The 18,433-nt window shown below is 43.8% G+C and overlaps 1 protein-coding gene and 1 long non-coding RNA gene across 2 annotated transcripts in view; one reads left to right on the top strand and one right to left on the bottom strand.

Moving 5' to 3' along the window:
* The window catches only part of zmat4a (zinc finger, matrin-type 4a), a 103,532-nt gene that overhangs the window by 61,000 nt on the left and 24,099 nt on the right, over nucleotides 1–18,433 (top strand). Inside the window, exon 5 of the mRNA XM_069166152.1 lies at nucleotides 10,536–10,757. Coding sequence (XP_069022253.1) covers nucleotides 10,536–10,757 — 222 coding nt within the window. The remainder of the gene's footprint in view (nucleotides 1–10,535; nucleotides 10,758–18,433) is intronic.
* LOC138208331 (uncharacterized) lies at nucleotides 12,691–17,802 on the bottom strand. Its single transcript, XR_011179084.1, has 2 exons — nucleotides 17,520–17,802; nucleotides 12,691–12,853 (listed from the first exon to the last, which is right to left on the bottom strand). It is a non-coding gene; the product is annotated as an uncharacterized lncRNA (long non-coding RNA).

Genomic DNA, 18,433 nt, shown 5'->3' with positions numbered 1-18,433 from the left:
TTTATTTCGGGTGGTCTGCAACAGTCTCTCTGTCTGCTGCTGCTTCGGAGGTTTAAAATATTGATGTGCTCAGGGAGTGATGGAAACAGCTTCATGCCAAACTGAAGTATATATATGTGTGTGTATATATATATATGTATATATATATATATATATATATATATATACACACATATACGTGTGTATGTTCAAAATGTTCAGTTTCGTCATTAGCATTATCGTTAGCAGGCGTCTCATTTTGTGCGTGCGCTTGTATAAAGTTATATTTTAAAATCTCATTATCCGTTTTTTGTATTTCTCTGTGATGTAGTCCAGCGTTAACAGATTTCCCGGGAATGGAAGAAGTGGGAACCCAAATATCTCGCTTCATTTCTCAAAAGTTGTCTTGTTATCTCCTCTTTTTTTCTTTTTTTTTTAAACGGATGCGTTTCAGACATTTTCAGCTGCTCAAACGTTTCCATAAAACTGGATTGCACCTCAAATGAATTCACACTGTGACTCATTTTAACGGTAACAAGTCACACTTCACTCGACCCCAAATGTCTTTTCTCGAAATTGAAAGCGGCGACGAGTGATTTCACTCAACTCTCCAGAACTTTGAGTTTTTCCCCTCGTGTGGATGCAGCAGAGACATCAGAGGCCAACAAATTACATTTCGATGTATCTAAAATTGAAACGGCGCATGCTTTGAGGGGAACTGCAGTTGAGAACTTGAAAATTGTTTGGATGCATTTGTACTTTTTCTTCAGAGTAACTCTGGTTGCCATCTGGTGATTTAGTGCTCAGACATCGCCCTTTGCCATTTCGCTCTCTTTTGCCACATGTCGGTGACAGACACAGCCATTAAGGATGCCATCTGTGGCCAATGGTTCAGAACAGAGGCAGCGCCGTCTGAGCCAGAAGAGGGAGCTGGCTCGACCCATCAATCGCGCTGACACCCAGCAAACTGCTGGGGTGCCGTGGAACCTCCTCTCCGACTGACAAGACACATTAGAAAGCAGTTTCGTTTTTTAGATTGAGATGCTCAATATCAGAATCAGAAACTTTTAAATGGGACCAGATTCATCATGAAAAAGTTCCCTTATTCACTCTTTTAGGATGGAAAAGCCTGAAATGGCAGGTGGAGAACCATTTATTAACTTCAACACATACACTGTATGTAACACATAGACTGTATGTAACAGTGGACGTAGCTTCTGGCTATGAAAAATGAGGCCGATGCACAAGTGCCTTAAGCTGCGATACCACCGGGGTGCCACTAGAGGTCAGCTCTAAAAAGCCTCCGGCTCCATAAGCTCACATTCAATTTGTCTCATAAAATTCAAAGTCAATCAAACGGACAAAAACCCGACTTTTTGATGCTTTTTCAAGTTCGCGACGGGATTATTTTCAGGTGGACCGTCAGAAAACTAATAAGAAGACGTGACTTTGGCTAACGACGCCGAGATAACTCCTGGATAAATTTTATGGACTGCATTTCTACTACATTTTATGAGACTATAGTTATAGGCTTTTTGGAGCCAACCTCTGGTGGCGCTCGGTGGTATTGCAGCTTAAGGCACTTTTAAGCCACATTTTTCAGACCTGGAAGGTACGTCCAGTTTTAAATACAGTCTATGGACGGGACGTTGTGTCGTCAGGTTTCCAAACAGATCGAGTCAGATCGACCGCTCGCTCCTCCCCGAGCTCGTCCAAATATGGTCACTTCCTGCTCCAAACTCCAAGATGGCGCCGGCCCTAAAATCCAAACTCTAGGCTTCGGTTAACAGCTGTTTACAAACCGACGGGTGACATCACTGCTGGTTTGCTGCTTGGCATGAACCCACTGACTTTGCTCTGCCTCACTAGCAATGCATGCAAACTGTTGTTCTCATGCCATCAGAAGGGAAAAGATGGAGTGTGTTGTTCTCGTCCAGTAGACTCAGATTCCAGTTGAAACGGAAAAAAAAAAAAGAACCGCTCGCTTTGGATTGAGCTTGTTTCTTTTAGTTTCTTTTCCTGTGAAACTGTAATTTAAAGCAACTCTATTGTGCAGGCACCCAGATCTGTCACAAATAGAAAATGTCAGGAAGACAAATCCAGGGGGGGGGGGGGGGCACCAGGGAAGGCCCGGGTTATCGATTTCTGCACAAGTTAACACCGGCGGACTGGCCGAGTTCCTCCGCTGCCTCTCGAGAGGCCTCCTGTTTGTTTGCAGCCTTTCTGTCGGATGCCGTACAGCTGCGAACAATTCTCCCAGAATCAACGAGAAGATCCAAACAGATGATAAGTTTTTGGGTTGTTTTTTTTTAAACGAAAGATGAGACTCGTAGCATCAAGGGAGAGCCTCGTAAACCTGCTGTGTTGGTTTAATTTGTTTCCCTCCCTTCGAACAGATGGTATGCATCCTCCTTTTGCTCCCGTGACCTCCATTCAAAACCCACGACGAACATTTCCGAAATGCGCCGTCATCAATCTGCAATCCTACTGTTAAAAAAAAAAAGAAGAAAAAAAAAAAGACCTGCGTAAGCCGTTGTTCTGCAGTTTCAAACTTTTACAAAGGTGCAAAGATATCATCTGACGGTCGAAAATGAATGTTTAATGCTTTTTTGCCACCGGCTCCAGTATTACACATAGCTTCCATACGCTAACTAAATAACCTGCCCTTTTCACTCCAGCGCGAATGCGAATATCTCCACTGACCCACATAGCACATGCTCATCTGCATGAATTTTTATCAACTGCTGGTGCTGCAATGTGTTTGCAATTCCTCCCCTCCTTCCCCCCCTTTTTTTTTTTTTTTTTCCATTTCAGAGCTCAGGCAAGCTGAATGAATGTTGGCGTTGTTATTAGTGCTTTTTTTTTATATAATCATGTATTTTCCGTACTTCCGCATCCTGGTCCGTTTCCAAATTGTCTGGGCCGCGAGGACAATAGCTGCCGTGAATGTCGCTACCTTTAAACATCTGCAGCTTAATGTGGGGATGTATATTTTCCCCCCACACTGATTTTTTTTCGGCGACGTGATTTTGGAGAAATGCCGGAGCTGAAATGTTGGCGTCGTAACGCGGCCGTGGCCTCCTCCATTACGTTTAACTGGGGCTATTATCACAAGGCTCTAAGTGCCCCTCGCCCCGTTCACAAATAACCAACAGTTAAAGTGTCTGAAACCCAGCAGTCACATTTACGGGGCTCCTGTAGTTTTTAAATTGCGTTCTGCTTCCCTGCTGTTTTCTCACACGATCTGCCTCTGATTTCGTACTGTTTTACATATTCGTACGATTTGTGTCTTGAGAGCCTCATAAAGTTGGACCGATCAGAAATGAACGTAAGGACAGGAACGTGGTGCTCTTACGATGAGATCGTTGTCATAAACTGCAGCACGAGAATAAAAGCTTCGACTAATGTGGTAAAATACGTGTATGTTACATAAAGTGATTTAAACCCTCACTAGCTGAACTAGTGTTGACAGCTAAAGTTGCGCCTTCTTATTAGTTTTCTGGCCGTCCATCTGAAAATAATCCAATCAAAAAGACCTGTTTTTGGGGGCGTGTCTGTTTGATTGACAGGCCTGTCGCGCAGTCAGGTTACAGCTATCGGTGGGCGGGACGTAGTAACGTCGGGTCGCCAATCAGGTTGAGTCAGAGCCGCCACTAGCTCCTCCCCCAGCTCGCCCAAAAATATGTTTTGATTTTGGCCGCTGCAGTCTCGCTAGTCTTGAGCAGTCTGGAGCCAGAAGTGACCATATTTGGACGAGCGAGCGGTGGATCTGACTGGAAACCCGCCGATACCACGTCCCGCCCACCGATAGCCGTAACCTGACTGCACCACAAGCCTGTCGATCAAATAGACACGCCCCCAAAAACAGGTCTTTTGGAAGCTTATTTTCTAATGAATGAGGGATTATTTTCAGACGGACCGCCAGAAAACAAATAAGAAGTAGCGACTTTAGCTAACAACACCGAGATAAGTGCTGGAGACATTTCATTGACTGACAGAAGTTGAATGGGAGTCTATGGAGCCGGAGGCTTTTTGGAGCCGACCTCAAGTGGCACTCGGTGGTATTGCAGTTTAAGACACTTCTGCATCTGCCTCATTTTTGAGACCCGGAAGCTACGAACACTTTTACATCCAGTCTACGATTTGTGTCGGGGATGACTTAAACGTGTCAAAATAAGGCTAATTTCATATTGTCTGAGACCAGTTTAAAATTGCCTTCTTTTGTAGTTTTGTAGTTCCAGAAGTGTCTTCAGGTCAACCAGCGTTCCAAAAGTTCAACAGCAAAAACAAAAGTTTATTTTTCACCGTACTTTGCAGACGCATTTGACTCAAAACTTTAACTGCACTTAAATGCGATTCAGACGAACTGCAGCTGTGCTCATTTTTACATCCGCGGTTTTATCATTGTTAATATCCCGCTTAGTCGACGCATTATTTTTCACCTGTGATCGCACTTCGTGACAGACTCGGTGCTTACGCTCCCCCATCTTGTATTTTTTCCCCCCCCTCCTACTACAACTTTACAACTTTTTGTCTAAAGGACAAATTGTCTGCAGTGCAGGTTGAGACGGTAATAAATCTCAGGATGGAGATGTTTTTGTTTGTTTGCTTTTTCCGCGGCGTGCACACGCTCGGAGAGATTCTTTTCTCGGAGGCAGAGCGTTTTGTTTCCCCGAGTCGGTACGGGGCAGGGGTTTGTAGTGTGGGTGGGGAGCCCTGGGGGGGGTTGGAGGGGTTGGAGGGAAGAGATAAGTGCATGGATTCAGAGCACTTTGATCCCCCCTTCTTCTCGCAGATGCTCAATCTCCTCAGATTTATAACTCTGTTACCGCTAAATAGGTCTACTTTGTCCTGCTTCTCCGTCTGCATACATATTTGTTTTTTTTTTTGGAGCTCGATAACTAGTGCGAGCAAAAAAAAAAAAAAAAAAACGTGTCCTACTTTAGCTGAGAAATAAAATGTTGCATTAGTGTGCCATGTGCGTGTTTCCTTCAGCCTTTTGAGTGGCTGAAAGGATTGCTCTCCCACCAGCCTACATTTGATTTTTTTTAATGGATTTTTAGTGTTTTTGTTGCGAACTTAAGCGGGTCAGAGATGAGCGAAATTCTTCACACAAACAGCCGCATAAGAGCTGAATAAATACATGTGAATGAGTTGTAAATTGACGGCTGACAGCGAGGAGCAAAGTGTTCGCCGCAGTGCGGCTTCTGCATCCAAAGCTCGCCACTCCCGTATATTTTTAATAAAGAAACAAACGCCGGCGTCATAATTTATGAAATGTATTTGCATTAATGTGGAAACAAGGCTGTTTATGTAGAGCTGTCATTTGAAATGTAAGCTCGGCTTCTAACAGGAGTGGCGTGCGTCTCCCCGGGGACAAACGCTTAGCGACGTGAATGTGACTAATTACTGGGAGGAAAGAAAATGTCTCTACTGAAAGACAGGAAACTCACAGGCTGAATCGGAATGATTTTTAAACTACTACGAAGGTGTGATGCTTTCTGTGCAGAGACATCCAGGCACATACTGTACGTGGTTTTCACATTCAACCATCTCAGCAGCTTGCAGGGATTGCCAGTGTTCATTCCCGAACTTTCGTGAACGTCAATGATGGTGCAGAAACCTTGACGTCCATACAGATTTCTGTTCTATTCTTTTCTCCATTCCAGTTATATCAAATCTATTTGGACCAAAGGAAAAACTTGATATGACATTGTCACAACATAAATCTGTAGTTTTCATGCAGTTTAGAAGGGGACGGTGTAACCCGGCTTGTTTTTCTGTAGCTACAATTACCAGATCTCCAGTTCCCTAAACGCCTCATCGTGCAAGTTTTCACTGCAATTTACTGAACTACTGTGCTATCAGTAGTCATTAGTTAGACGGAAGAAGCTTCCCGTTACTGCCGCTACACGCGGCTCAGACACGTGTGGCCAAAAATGAGTTTGAAAAGAAATAAGGTGTCGTAATTGTAAAATTTAAGTTGAAACCGAGCAAGCTTGTGTTTGGAAAACGCTTGGGCTCAAAAACACTGTTTACTCTTCCGTAAACAGAGCTGAGGTGTTAGCGTAGATGTAGCCTCGGTATCGAAACGTGGCAGCGAATGACGAGGCATTTATTTTGACGCTAGAATGGTACCGAAGCAATTTGGCTTGTGACATATAAAAGTATTTAAGTTTGGTTGTAAACCAGGTGGGTTTTCTTCAACCGTGAATTCGTCCCCCCAGATTCAGACTGTCAACACGGAGTTCCACCGGGAACCTTCTGAGACGTCTCAGGGTTGTGAGCAATGTAAGTTGTTTTTTAACTTCAGTTTAGCTCGTTTTAATCAACCCCGAATAACTCGCAATGAGATCAGCAAGTAAAATACAGTGCATACATGTCGCAGGCATTTATTCAATTGCAGGTGGTTGAGTAGTAGAACTCGTTGAAGTTATATATCCGCTGAGGATTACCAGTAAATCACATACATCGTGGCACACAAAATCTTTAGTGATTTCATCCCAAGTCTCTGTATATGATACTTGAAATGGGCTTTATATCCGTACACAACTAATTCCGTAGTTCCACCAACAACTACTCCAACTTTTATGTCCATTTGCCATCAAAACACCTTTTGTGAAATTGTACTAAAGAAACTAAAGAAGTGTAGAATTTGATGCTTTGTGTGCTGAATTGCTTCAAACCTCAGCACTTTTTTTTCCTACAATTTGAACCAACAGAGAGAAGCCTCCCCTCCAACCCCCCCTCACATTTGGTCAGACAGCAGAAAGCCTATCAGGCCAATAAACCACGTGTGTGTGTGTGTGTGTGTGTGTGTGTGTGTGTGTGTGTGTGTGTGTGTGTGTGTGTGTGTGTGTGTGTGTGTCCGTCCTCTGACTAACCAGCTACAAGGCTGCCATTGTGAAATGTGCCATGTGTGTACGGTCTCCTTGACTTGATGATGATAAATCAAGACCATCAGGCTCAGATGATTCATCCCCTGCTTCACTGACGATTCTCCTAAAAAAAAAAAAAAAAAAAAAAAAAAAAAAATGTTTTCCTTCTCCCGACATCAATGTCAGAACAATTGTAAGGCTTTCGTGAAAGAGCTGCACTCCTCTCAGAGCGTGCTCGCCGCACCGAGTACAGCGTATCCACAAATTCTCACAAATTCACTTCTTGTGCAGCAAAAGAAGCCGCAATTTTTTTATTTTTATTTATTTATTTATTTTTTTAAACCTGTTATATGGAGAGAGACCGAGGGGGCCGGTTTTTCTTTTTTCAGCGGGTGTTTGAAGTGTCCTTTTACGCAGCAGGTGCCACATGGTGCCGACACCATCTGCCTCTTGGTGGTTGTGGTGGTGGTGGTGTATGAGCCCCCGCCTCCGTGGACTGAGCTGAACCCTCAATCAAAGCACAGAAGGGAGGTGGGGAAGGGGGGAGGCGGGGTGTTAAGCAGTATGGCTCTAATGATGCGCTAAATGGGAGGAGAGGGAGTTAGATTTTCCTTTTATGTGCCCGCTGGGTTATCTATGACGCCGGAGAGCCTCGTTCCTTGCAATAACGCGGCCCGTTATAAACGAGGAGTCCGCGGGACTCGACGTAAAGACTTTGGGTTAAACCGGCGGGCCGCGGGAGACAAATGGCCGGTAACGCGCAGTCATAAAGTGGCGGTAAGGAATATTAAATCAGAGGTGATTACACTCCCGCTTGGAGGAGGGTGCTGTATGTAGAGGTCGCGCCCGATGTTGATAAATGATCTTTGCCTTGTAATCGTTGCCCGGTTAATTCCTGAGTGTGTACGTGGAAAATGATTCGCCAGAATCTCTCTTCTTTCTTCTTCTTCTCTGCATTTTGCAACAGATAAATCCTCTGATAATGCAATAACCTACATGAACAGATGCTCAACATAACCCTAAGAGGAGCCTACTGTAGTAGCCCGGGAGTCAGTGTGGATGATAAACATACAAAGCTGCGGGACTTTGACATCACAGGCGGTATTTCTTCTTTCCACGCGCCACCCGTACAGGCCACGCCTCCCTGGTTTAAGGCTGCACTGATCAATATCACCATACAAATCACTGATTAAATCACTGTGTAGGGAGAAACACACACATTATAATTTATCTGCTGTGTTCCCTCCTTCAGCTGTAGAGAGCATTTTAGCAGCTTTCAGCGCTGGGTTTTGGTTTTCGTCATTTATCTCTTTAATTTCATTTGATGTTTAAATCGAGTTAAATTGCCCGTAATGTGGTTTTGTGAAGCCACAGCCGGGTAAGCAGTGCCTTTTTTTGGATCGGTGCTGTAAGTGGCACAGATGCCGTTACTGGTGTCCCGAAATTGAGCATTTGAATAATCGCCACGTTAAAGTCAGCACAGCAAACTAACAGAGGACGAGTGGGAGTGTTGAGTCCAGTTCAGATCGAAGATTTGTGACAAGACGAAAGTAATAGAGAACAATGCCGGGAAAAGTTGCAGCATTTGCTGGTGTATCGAGTGGTCAGTTTTAGACTGTAACGCACGATATGGCATGTTTATTCTGCTTTTTCAGAGGAGACACCAACTCCTCCAAATGAGCAACCCGGCATCATGGCAAAGCGTGAAATTGACACGCCCGCGTCCACTGCAGCAAAATGTGAGATGGCCACGCTTTGGGCTGCCAAGGCGTGAAAGTTACACGTTTTCCTGTAGTGGTTGAAATTGAAACCTACTGGATGCTTTGAGGAGTTTGATATATCGGAAAATGAAACTTGTCTCAAAAACACATGGTTGGAAGTTAGGAAACAAACCACAACTCAAAAACAACATTGTCACCTCCACAAAGATAATAACACGATGCAAAATATACAGTCGGGACATTTGTAATCCTCTCGCAAACAACGATGTAAATGCTGCATTGTTCTACGGGGCTTGAATGTATTAAAACTTTCTTTGCAACCAGCTGCTGCACTCATCAACCGTCATTCCTACATTTCCACTAATGTGTTAATTAGCGAGCGTTAGTATGAAGCCTGGCCAGATGCCCCCCCCAGATGCGCTTGCACTTACGGTATTATGCTAAACTAAGGTGATTTGTGAAATCAACAACCACTAATAATAATAATCATTATATGACTTTGTATGCAGCGTGGAGCTTATAACTGTATCAAGAGCAACAATTACCTCCTCTAACTTCTGTTATTTCCACAAAATGGAAATATTTCACCTCCTTTGAGCTTCCCTCTCATTTCTTTCATTCTGTCTTCGCCGTATCTGCTCTGCCAGGTAATTGCCTGACTGTTGTTGTTGCGCTCCTCTTTCAGGTTATGTCTCATATACGCCAGGAGGCGTCTAAACAGCTTTGATGGACGCTCTTCTTTATATTTTGGATGCTTTTTCACCGACTGAGAACCGACTCGCTCCTTTAATCCGAAGCTTCTCAGGCAGACTGGCTCTAGAGTTGTCCTTGGAATACAGTTGCATGCTGGGAGCAACACCCTTCCCTTTTTTAATTTCCTTTGAGCAAGGCATTCAAACTGCTAACACCTCCCTGGGGGTGGGGAAGGCTGCTGTTAATGCTGCCGACCTCTGACCTGCTCGCGAAAGGCAACCACAGGGATTAAATTCATTCTGACAGTTTACATTGGCCTATTAGACGGAGAGGTCATCCTATAACCGCAGAAGCCCCAGATTTGAAATCCTACATAATAGCATCAGCCCAGTGCTGAATGTAAAATATAATGCAAATGTAAACGGTGCTCTGCCTGCAGCTCGGCTCTGACTCACTGAGGAACCCTAAACAAGGGAGCAAAGTGCTGACAATTAAGGTTCCAGACATCCTCTCCGATATTTTTTTCCCTGGCGATTACATTTTGAAACGTTGACTGGTGTAAACGGGACGACACCGAGTGTTGACTCGGAGCGCCGGAGTGTTAAAACTGATTAAGTTGATAGTGCCGTTTTGTGTCGGGGGAGGCGGTTGGGGGAAGCGCTCGGTGCAACGCGGGGGCTCGTCCGGGGTTAATGCCGTCGTCCATGCGTGAAGGCACAAGTGGGCAGCCCCGAGACGAGCAGGCTCTTCAATCCGTTTGCCAAGAAGAATTTAGGTTTTCCTCTTCAGGCGTTTAATGGAGATAACAGCTTGTTATTCAGAGGCTGCGCTCCGACGAGGCCGCGGTCGCCGTTACATCGCCGATGATCTCTGCTCATTAAGGCCCAGAACGTTGCTCTCTGTCCGCCAGCTACAAATCTACACTCTAAAAAGCCAACTCGTGTTTTCAGGCGATGTTGACGTGCAGTTATCAGTCCGCATTGTTGTATGTATGAAAAATTGTCTGTATCTTGTATGAAAATGTGGTTAACATCAGTCACTTTAAATCAGCAGACCTTACAGCTATTTTACTTTAAAGCTAATTTATTACAGACTGTATTATATAAAAGTGGACTTAGCTGCCAAGTCTGAAAAAATGAGGCCAAAAGAAATGTCCACAATTAATCAAGGTTTTTCCAGCTAAAGTTATTTCTCCTTAGTTTTCTGGTGGTCCATTTAAAAATAATTCTGTCTCACTGTGTGCTGTGTGTTGTTCTTCCTTCAGAGGCGTCCCCCAGTCCTGTAAAGAGCTCCCCAGAAACGTCCCCCATGACCTCGCCGCGACAGCGCCGCGACTCCGACCGCTACTGCCAGCTATGCAACGCCTGGTTCAACAACCCCGGCATGGCTCAGCAACACTACGATGGCAAAAAGCACAAGAAGAACGCCGCCAGAGCAGACCTGCTGGAGCAGCTGGGAAAGACCCTGGACATGGGAGAGATGAAAGGTACGCAAGAGAAAACGTAGAGGGAGGCGCCGAAGGCAATGATAGCAATGAGTCCGGGGCTTCAATTCCACAGTTTAATCTACGACAATGGACAGCAAGGTGACCTATATAACAGGAATGATCGTCAAGGCTCAAAACCTAAAGCAATTGAAGAGTCCTAGAGCACCAGTGTGGTTACCCCAAACTCGAGGCTTCGTAACGGCTGACGTCAATACTGTTTGCCGCTTCGCAAAAACATGCAACTGAGAGGAAATTCCAAAACAGGAAATGAAAAAAATTTACACAATGCAAACTTGCGTGCAAATAAAGCCGAATTTTTAAGGCGCATACAAACAATTTAAAATGAAAAATAAGCTTTATTTTCATGAATATTAAAGCTGCATTATTGCTAAATCTAAACATGCATACCAACCCGGTTGGGGAAAGGATTTTTAAGTTGGTAATTCTGGTCGTACCTTTTTTTGTGTTTCTGTCAAACACTGTTGCTAATAATGCGAGGTGTGAAATATTGATTGGCGACAGGGAGCCGCGTTACATTTTGGAAATCCTCTCTTGTTGAACTGAGCGCAGCGCTCTCGACTGCAGCTGTCGGCTCGGCTCCTCGTGGAGTCCGCCAGCGTGTCACAAGCTGTTAATTCCGTGGAGGCGCAGCCGAGGACGTGCCTGCTGATCGTCTCCCGGTCGCAATATGTCAATAGCAATTACACAATATTATTCCAGCTGGTGGAGGGCCGGCTGCCAGCGGAGCAGAGGGAGCCCAGAGGTGCCGTAAAGGGCGGCGGTGCGTTACCGCCATCGAGTGGGAGGAGCGAGTCCCCGACCGCCGATTGGTCCGTCGTGCCTTGCAGGTGCGCTGTGGTTGGTTGAGGGCAAATTGAGTGGTCACAGTCAGTTCCGCTTCGAGCACAGGACGTCTATTTCAAGAACGGCACATTTGACTCATGGCTGTACATACTCAGTGCTCGATGTGACAGTTCGCAGTAGCGTTTATTTCTTCTTTTTTTGCAATTATAATTAACAAAATAAATTATAATCTTTGAATAGAACTCACTGGACATTTTAAATCCCTTTCCAACTTCTCAATTCAAAATTAAATCAAACTTTATTTATAAAGCACTTCTTGCACATTTTGGTGCAGTTCAACAAACGTAGGCCACGCCCCATCCAACTTAGGCCCCGCCCAGATATATAATGCAGTATTTTAGACATTTTAGATAAGTGCACATATACATGCATACCTGGATTGTATGTAAAAATGGTATTGAAGTGTAAAAGTGCCTTAAAGTGCAATACCACTGAAGGCCAAAAAAACCTCTGACTCTCAGACTTCCATTCAAAAAAGCATCAACTTCTCTCACGAAATACAAAGTCCGAAAATGTTTTCTACAAGTTATTATATTGTCATCGGCTAAATTCTCTCCTGAAGATCAGTTTTCTGCTGGTTCATCTGAAAATATATCCATAATTAGTTTGATATTAGGCCTCACAAATGAGCTATATTTGCAGGTGTTTCTGGTTTGATGTGCCCCGGGTGGAGTCGGGCTTCTGGAATAGGTGGGCGGGGCTTAGTGTTTTCAGTCATTGTCCGGTTGTAGGACCCAGTTTCTTCTCAGTTTCACATTTTGACTGACTGCAGGGTGCTTCTACTTGAAAATATTATTTTAGATTTTTGACCTATGGGCAGGCCAGTGCTCGTTTTCTGCCCTTCTAACCAACATATGCGTGTCATAAAACAGTGACCTGCCCAGCGGCAGGTCAGCGCGCTGTTTACCGCCCCATCTGGACCGTCACGCAGCTGCCCGACACGAAACGGGGATAAAAGATACGCTCTGATAATAATACGTTAACTGTGTGTCGTGATTTAGACACAACTAAATTCCCCTGCCGACACCGGAGACGTCTTCCTAACAGGGAAGAAGAGTGAAAAGTCGTGTCAACAGAAACAGGAAGCTTTAATGCAATATTAAGATTGATTCCATATTACAAAATGAATATTTGATGAAATATGTGGTAATTATACTGGAATATGGTGGTGGGACAGCAGTTTGCATGTTTTTTTCTCGTGCTGTCGATGCTCGGATTTCCTCCCGACGCCTCTGTAAAAAAAACACAATAATTCTTAATTTCTCGTGGTTAAACATTCATGAAAACGTAATTATGAATATTATTTTCCATTTCTGCTAATAGATTCCTCCTAAATGCTGCACACTGAAGTTTTTTGAGTGAAGGGAATTTCTGTTTACATCAACATCTGAAACACTGAGCAGCGTTAACTTGGATAAAGTGCTGCAATGAATTAAGTTCAAATGAAAGTTTTACAAACATAAAGAAGTTGAAGACTTTTAAGTTCGTAACTACGAGCGTTGATCTCAATAATAGCGTTGTTAGAGATGTGGATGAAGATCGTTCTGAGTTTGTCTTCATCTCTTTCACACAAAAGCCTGTTTTTTGGTTTTTTTTGCATTGCGTTAAGAGACAAATTTGCCAACATCAACACAGTCATTACGGTGTACGGCTGAAAATGTCAGCACGCCATAGCTGCACTGTTCAGCACTTGGACTAATGAGCGTTTCTCTCTGGCGATTATCAATTAGTAATGAAGTGGCAAATCATCTTATCAGGCAAAAAAAAAAAAAAAAGCAGCAGCGCGTGAGCCTGTGGAGAGGAGAGTGGCACCGCGGGCGAGCGGGGGGGGGGAAGGGGTTGGGGGGGGGGGGGGGGTTGGGTTGGTGGCGGGACGGAGACGGGACAGAAGGGAGGAGGAGGAGGATGATGATGCTGCTGCTGCTTGCCTTCACACCTTCTACTAACAGCGCTTCTCTGCGTTTCTTTCTTTTCATCTCTTCACGCCGTCACCTCTCCCTGACCTGCCCCCCCCCCCCAAAAAAAATAAAATAAAATAAAATAAAAACTTGTGCACTCTGAAGATTGGATGAAATATTCAGCAGCCTCCCGTAGAAGGGAGGAGGAGGTGGCGTCATCCAGGGGTCGGCGTGGTGTTGCTGTTGTTTGGTAGATCCGTGCAGCTCTATGAAAACACGCTTTTATCACGCGTGTTTCGGGACCCTTTGAGGGGGGAGGGACGGGGGGGGGGACGGGCAGACTGGGCTGCCCACCAAGAGGAAGTCTGTAAATGTTTTAAAGCCGTATCGACGGACAGGTCTGCAGGGATTTACCGAACACGATGCAAAACATTGATGCGGCCTGCGCTCAAACGTTCCCGTTTTTTTTTTTTCCAGAGCTCCGATTATCCTTTCGATCTTTTTTTTTTTTTTTCCCTCTCTCTCTCTCTCTCTCTCTCTCTCTCTCTCTCTCTCTCTCTCGTATCATATTCTCATTCTCCTCCTCAGAGCTACTAGCGTTGGTTTGGCTTCCTGTAAACAACCGGGACTGTAATGTTTGCACAAATGTAAATGAGTTGGAAAATGAATTTGCGGTGGATACTCCATTAAGTCCACTAATGCGCAGTGAACGCTTCTCCGCGGTTAATCGCCGCAGCGGATTTATAAAGAGATGATGATGATGATGATGATGATGATGATGAGCCTTTTTTTTCTCCCCTCAAATTTAACGTTTCATAACATTGAAATAAGAAATAGCTTGAATTTTTCCACTAAATCTGTTAAAATCAGTAGTTTCCCTACTTTTTAAATTTTTTTTAATTATCTCTTATTCAAATACTTCAGCTCTGGAGATCTGCATTTACTCTTTTCCCAACATGCTTGGAACTCATTAGCATTTTAATGTGAGTTAACATGAGGCCACATGAGGACTGCAGCAGAATGGACCAATCAGGTCCAGATACCAGTTCTGAGGAACTAGATACTGTACATAAGAAGGGATGGTTATCGGTATTGATCCGGATATTGATGACGGTCGGGCAACAACCGACAAACACTGTGGATATATGACATAATGTACTGCTAATCTACACATCAGCAGTGTTTTAATTTCATAAATTAACAAATGGACGAATGAATGATGTCCAAAGGACCAATAGCAGCACACATAGGAGCTCCTCTTTGTTACGGTGCCGACCAATCAGGAGAGACTTGTATGTGATCAGATGAGGAATTTACTGCCAAGTGCACAACAGTGAGAATGTTAATAATGTGAAAGTGCCCGACTTGGAAGAAGAAGAACAGATTTCAAGTTTGACAGGTGTGACATGATTGGCTGATTGGGACCAGGGGCTGGATTTGATTGATTTTTACCGGACACGCCCACATGATGTAAGAAAGTCTTCTGAGTGAACTTTATTAACATTTGCATAAAAAAAATGCCTGAGTTTTAAAGGGACTCTGCACATCCCCCTAAAAAAAAAATCAAACAAATCAAAATACAAGTCTGAAATTTGAGTTATTTGTTATTATAGTTATTTGTGTTCTCTGATGATTTCACAGCTTTCTTCATACCTTGGATATATATATATATATATATATATATTTTTTTAAAAGCAGCTGCGTCCGAGCCGGTTTTGATTCCACCTTTTGAGTATCAAACATTTATGCTCTGCAGGCTTGAAAGGCTTTCGTGCAGTTAAAGGCTGGATAGCAAAAGACGCGCGCTGCCGTCGGTTACTGCAATTATCTAAAAAGGGGAGCAATACGAAGAGATGATTGCTGCTGGATTCTCTTTATAGCGCAGGAATATAATGGACCGAGCTATAAGCGGCTGAAATATCCGACATGCTGTAGACCGTTTTTTTGTTGTTTTTTTTCTTTTTCTTCCTCTGTTCGGCTTCCATGCAGCTGCTAAATGAAACATGAGCCTGTCCTGCTTCAGAGCTGGCAGAGTTTGAGTGGAGTGATTGACAGCCGGACGATGTAAAGAGAAGACGGGTTCAGTTGACCGTCAGCCAGCGGTCCATTGAACCGCCGGAGTGGCTGCCAGCTGCTTGTTTATGTTGTGTTGTCCTGCCGATTTCTTCGACATCGGTCACGTGATTTCTGCGCTTGGGCTCAGCAACACTTTGCATTAGATTGACACCATAAACACCAACAAACGTCATGAATTTGACCTCCTTTAGATGCCGTTTAGTCTCCGGCTGTGAACGCTGCGCTTCGTATGCTTACACGCCGAGGTTTTATTTATCATTCCTGCTTGTGTGCTTTACCTGATGGGATTTCCGACACCGGCGGACATAAGATAGGAGCCACTAATCATCTTATTTCATGCCAGAGTAGGGCTGATATTATATATTTAATAATGCAAAGTAGACAAGAGGAAAACAAATTGAAGCAGTTACTCTATATTCCCTTTGGGATTAGTCATTTTAAATACTGTTTTCCGGGCTGCGTTATTGAGTTTGTTCACTGTAACTTAAAGGAAAAAAAAAAAAAAAAAATCCTCAGCGTGACTTTTTAGCTTCTTTACAAATTTTGACGGGTGCAGCGAAATGCGAGTGAGACGGAGACGACGGGGGGAAAGGCGGCTGATTGGAGGAGAGGGACGTATAGGGTCTGACGGAAGAGCTCGGCCTTTTAAAGATGAAGCATTGAACGCTGCCGTCTGTGTTACAGCCACGAGCCAGTTTAATTGGCAGAGCTTCAAAAGCCTTTACGTTCAAATCGACCGCGGCAAGAAAGAAGCTAACAGCAGCGAAGTGTTTTTGCTGTGACGGAGCAATCGGACTCACTTTTTATTTTTTAATGCTTTATTCGTCTGTGACCTCCTGGGACTTTGTTTTACCGTGTTTGTTTTCAGCTTTTGTTTCAGATAAATGTTGACAGCTGGGTTATACTGGACCATACAACTACTACTAAATATAAAACTGCTTTTCTGTATTTGTGGTCGGCATGCAGTGGTATTAGGAACTCCAGACTTTTTAACTGGAAATACCGACTGTGAAAAGTCCCTCGGACCAAAGAATTAAAATGTGGTCCAGCCAAGAGATGTGGTCTTGGTGTGAAAATACTTTTCTGGATGGTTCTGACTTTCGGGACAGATTTCAGGAAGTTGAGGCAGCGTTTCATCCCTCATTAATGAGCAGAAGAAGAACCTGAAAAGAAGTAAAAGTTCGCCGCCTTGAAAACAGCACTCACATTTCGACCAATCTGTAACCATAACAATAGACGTCTTTTTTTTTTTTTTTTGTAGGCCATGGAAAATCTTCAGGTTTTACATGTTCCCAACATCTATTTTGGTTGTTTACAATTCATAAAACTATTCCATTTTTGGTTTGTGAACCAGAGCGGTTTCTGCTTTGGTTAAAAATGCCCCTTACGAGAACAAAATTTCATAATAATCCAGCTAACGGATGTTCAGATATCCAAGAAGCAAAAATATCAACCTAATGGTTACAATAGAAGACAACAGAATACGACAGCGGGAATATTCAAAATTCAATACAAATTCTTCAAGTAGGTGTTGAGATATATTGAGCCATATGTAAGACAACTTTGACCAGATGGTGGCGATAGAGCTGCAGGACCACTAAAGTCATGACTATTTAGCCTCTCGGCCTTGAATATCTACAGAAATTCCACAAACTTGCTGATATATTTCTGTCTTGACATTGGTGGTGACCGTCATTACATCCACGCCGCTAGCATGGCTAAAAAGAAAACATTTTTTTAAGGGCCTAATAAAAGTCGCAGCTCTTGATAAAAGAAAATTGCTCCCATTTCTCAAAGCTCAGCTCTTCCCTTCGGATGAATTACATCATTAGTACTTTTATTTTTTGTTTTTTTTCCTGCCCGTGTAGTCACCAACGTGTAAAAAATGAATCACGGCACGGGAAAAAGAAAAACATAAACTCACTTGAACTGCGTGCTGCGCTGCAGCTGGCGTTTTCACTCCCATCCATTACCTCGGCTGTCGAGAGAGCAGCACATTATGCCTCCGCGTCTCTCGTCGGACCCGACGGATAATTTCAGAGCCGGGGAGCGCATATTCTCAGAGTGCTCCTCGTGGCGAAGGCGGCTCCTCTCTCTCTCTCGAGTGCGGGCAGAAAGCTCTTCACCGGGAGCGAGGCGGGATAGATTCATGTCGAGAGCAATTTAACCGAAAAAAACAACAACAAAAACCACGTGCAAAACCTCAATCAGGTTCTTTACAACTGAATAAGAAACGCGAAGCAAAAATATGTTATCATTGCACCTGCATGCACAACAGACAAAATCTAATATTTCTGGCCTAACTAATGATGTCATCTCCTGCCAGTCTCATTGGCTGTGAAATGAAGCCGTTGTGAAGTCTGATTGGAAAACTTTGAAAACCCCGTTCCCATATCCGTCCCCCACCTCGCTACCTTGCTTTTTCTTTTTTTTCTTTTTTTTTTAAATAATACAAGTGATTGGCAGTGAGTTAAAGCGGCCTCTTCAATCTGAAAGGACCCGAACACTTAAACTGGAAACCAATATGACCGTCCTCACAAAGCACACGCAAGAAAGACGAGTGCATTGAATAGTTGATCAATTACGCTGACGTTTCACACGTCAGTTCGTACGAGTCTTCGTCCGAAAGTTAATATTATGACGCCCCGATGAGGAGATACGTGTTGCTGTGATTCTGACTCATCTGAAACAGTCCCACTGCGTGTTCTGGTTCTGGTCCGTGACGTATTGTTCTTTCGAAGCACACGTGTTGTGGGAGATGTGGGAAAGTTAACAGCTATGGTGTCAAATTTCACAGTGAATGTAGGCGATAATACATGTTTTTAAATTCCTTCAGTA

The sequence above is a fragment of the Embiotoca jacksoni genome, unplaced genomic scaffold, assembly GCF_022577435.1.
Source record: "Embiotoca jacksoni isolate LCO1_2020_lvr unplaced genomic scaffold, fEmbJac1.0.p SCAF_37, whole genome shotgun sequence".
NCBI lineage: Eukaryota > Metazoa > Chordata > Actinopteri > Embiotocidae > Embiotoca > Embiotoca jacksoni.
Note: the sequence above shows the minus strand (reverse complement) of the source record. Positions and strands in the feature narration are given on the sequence as shown.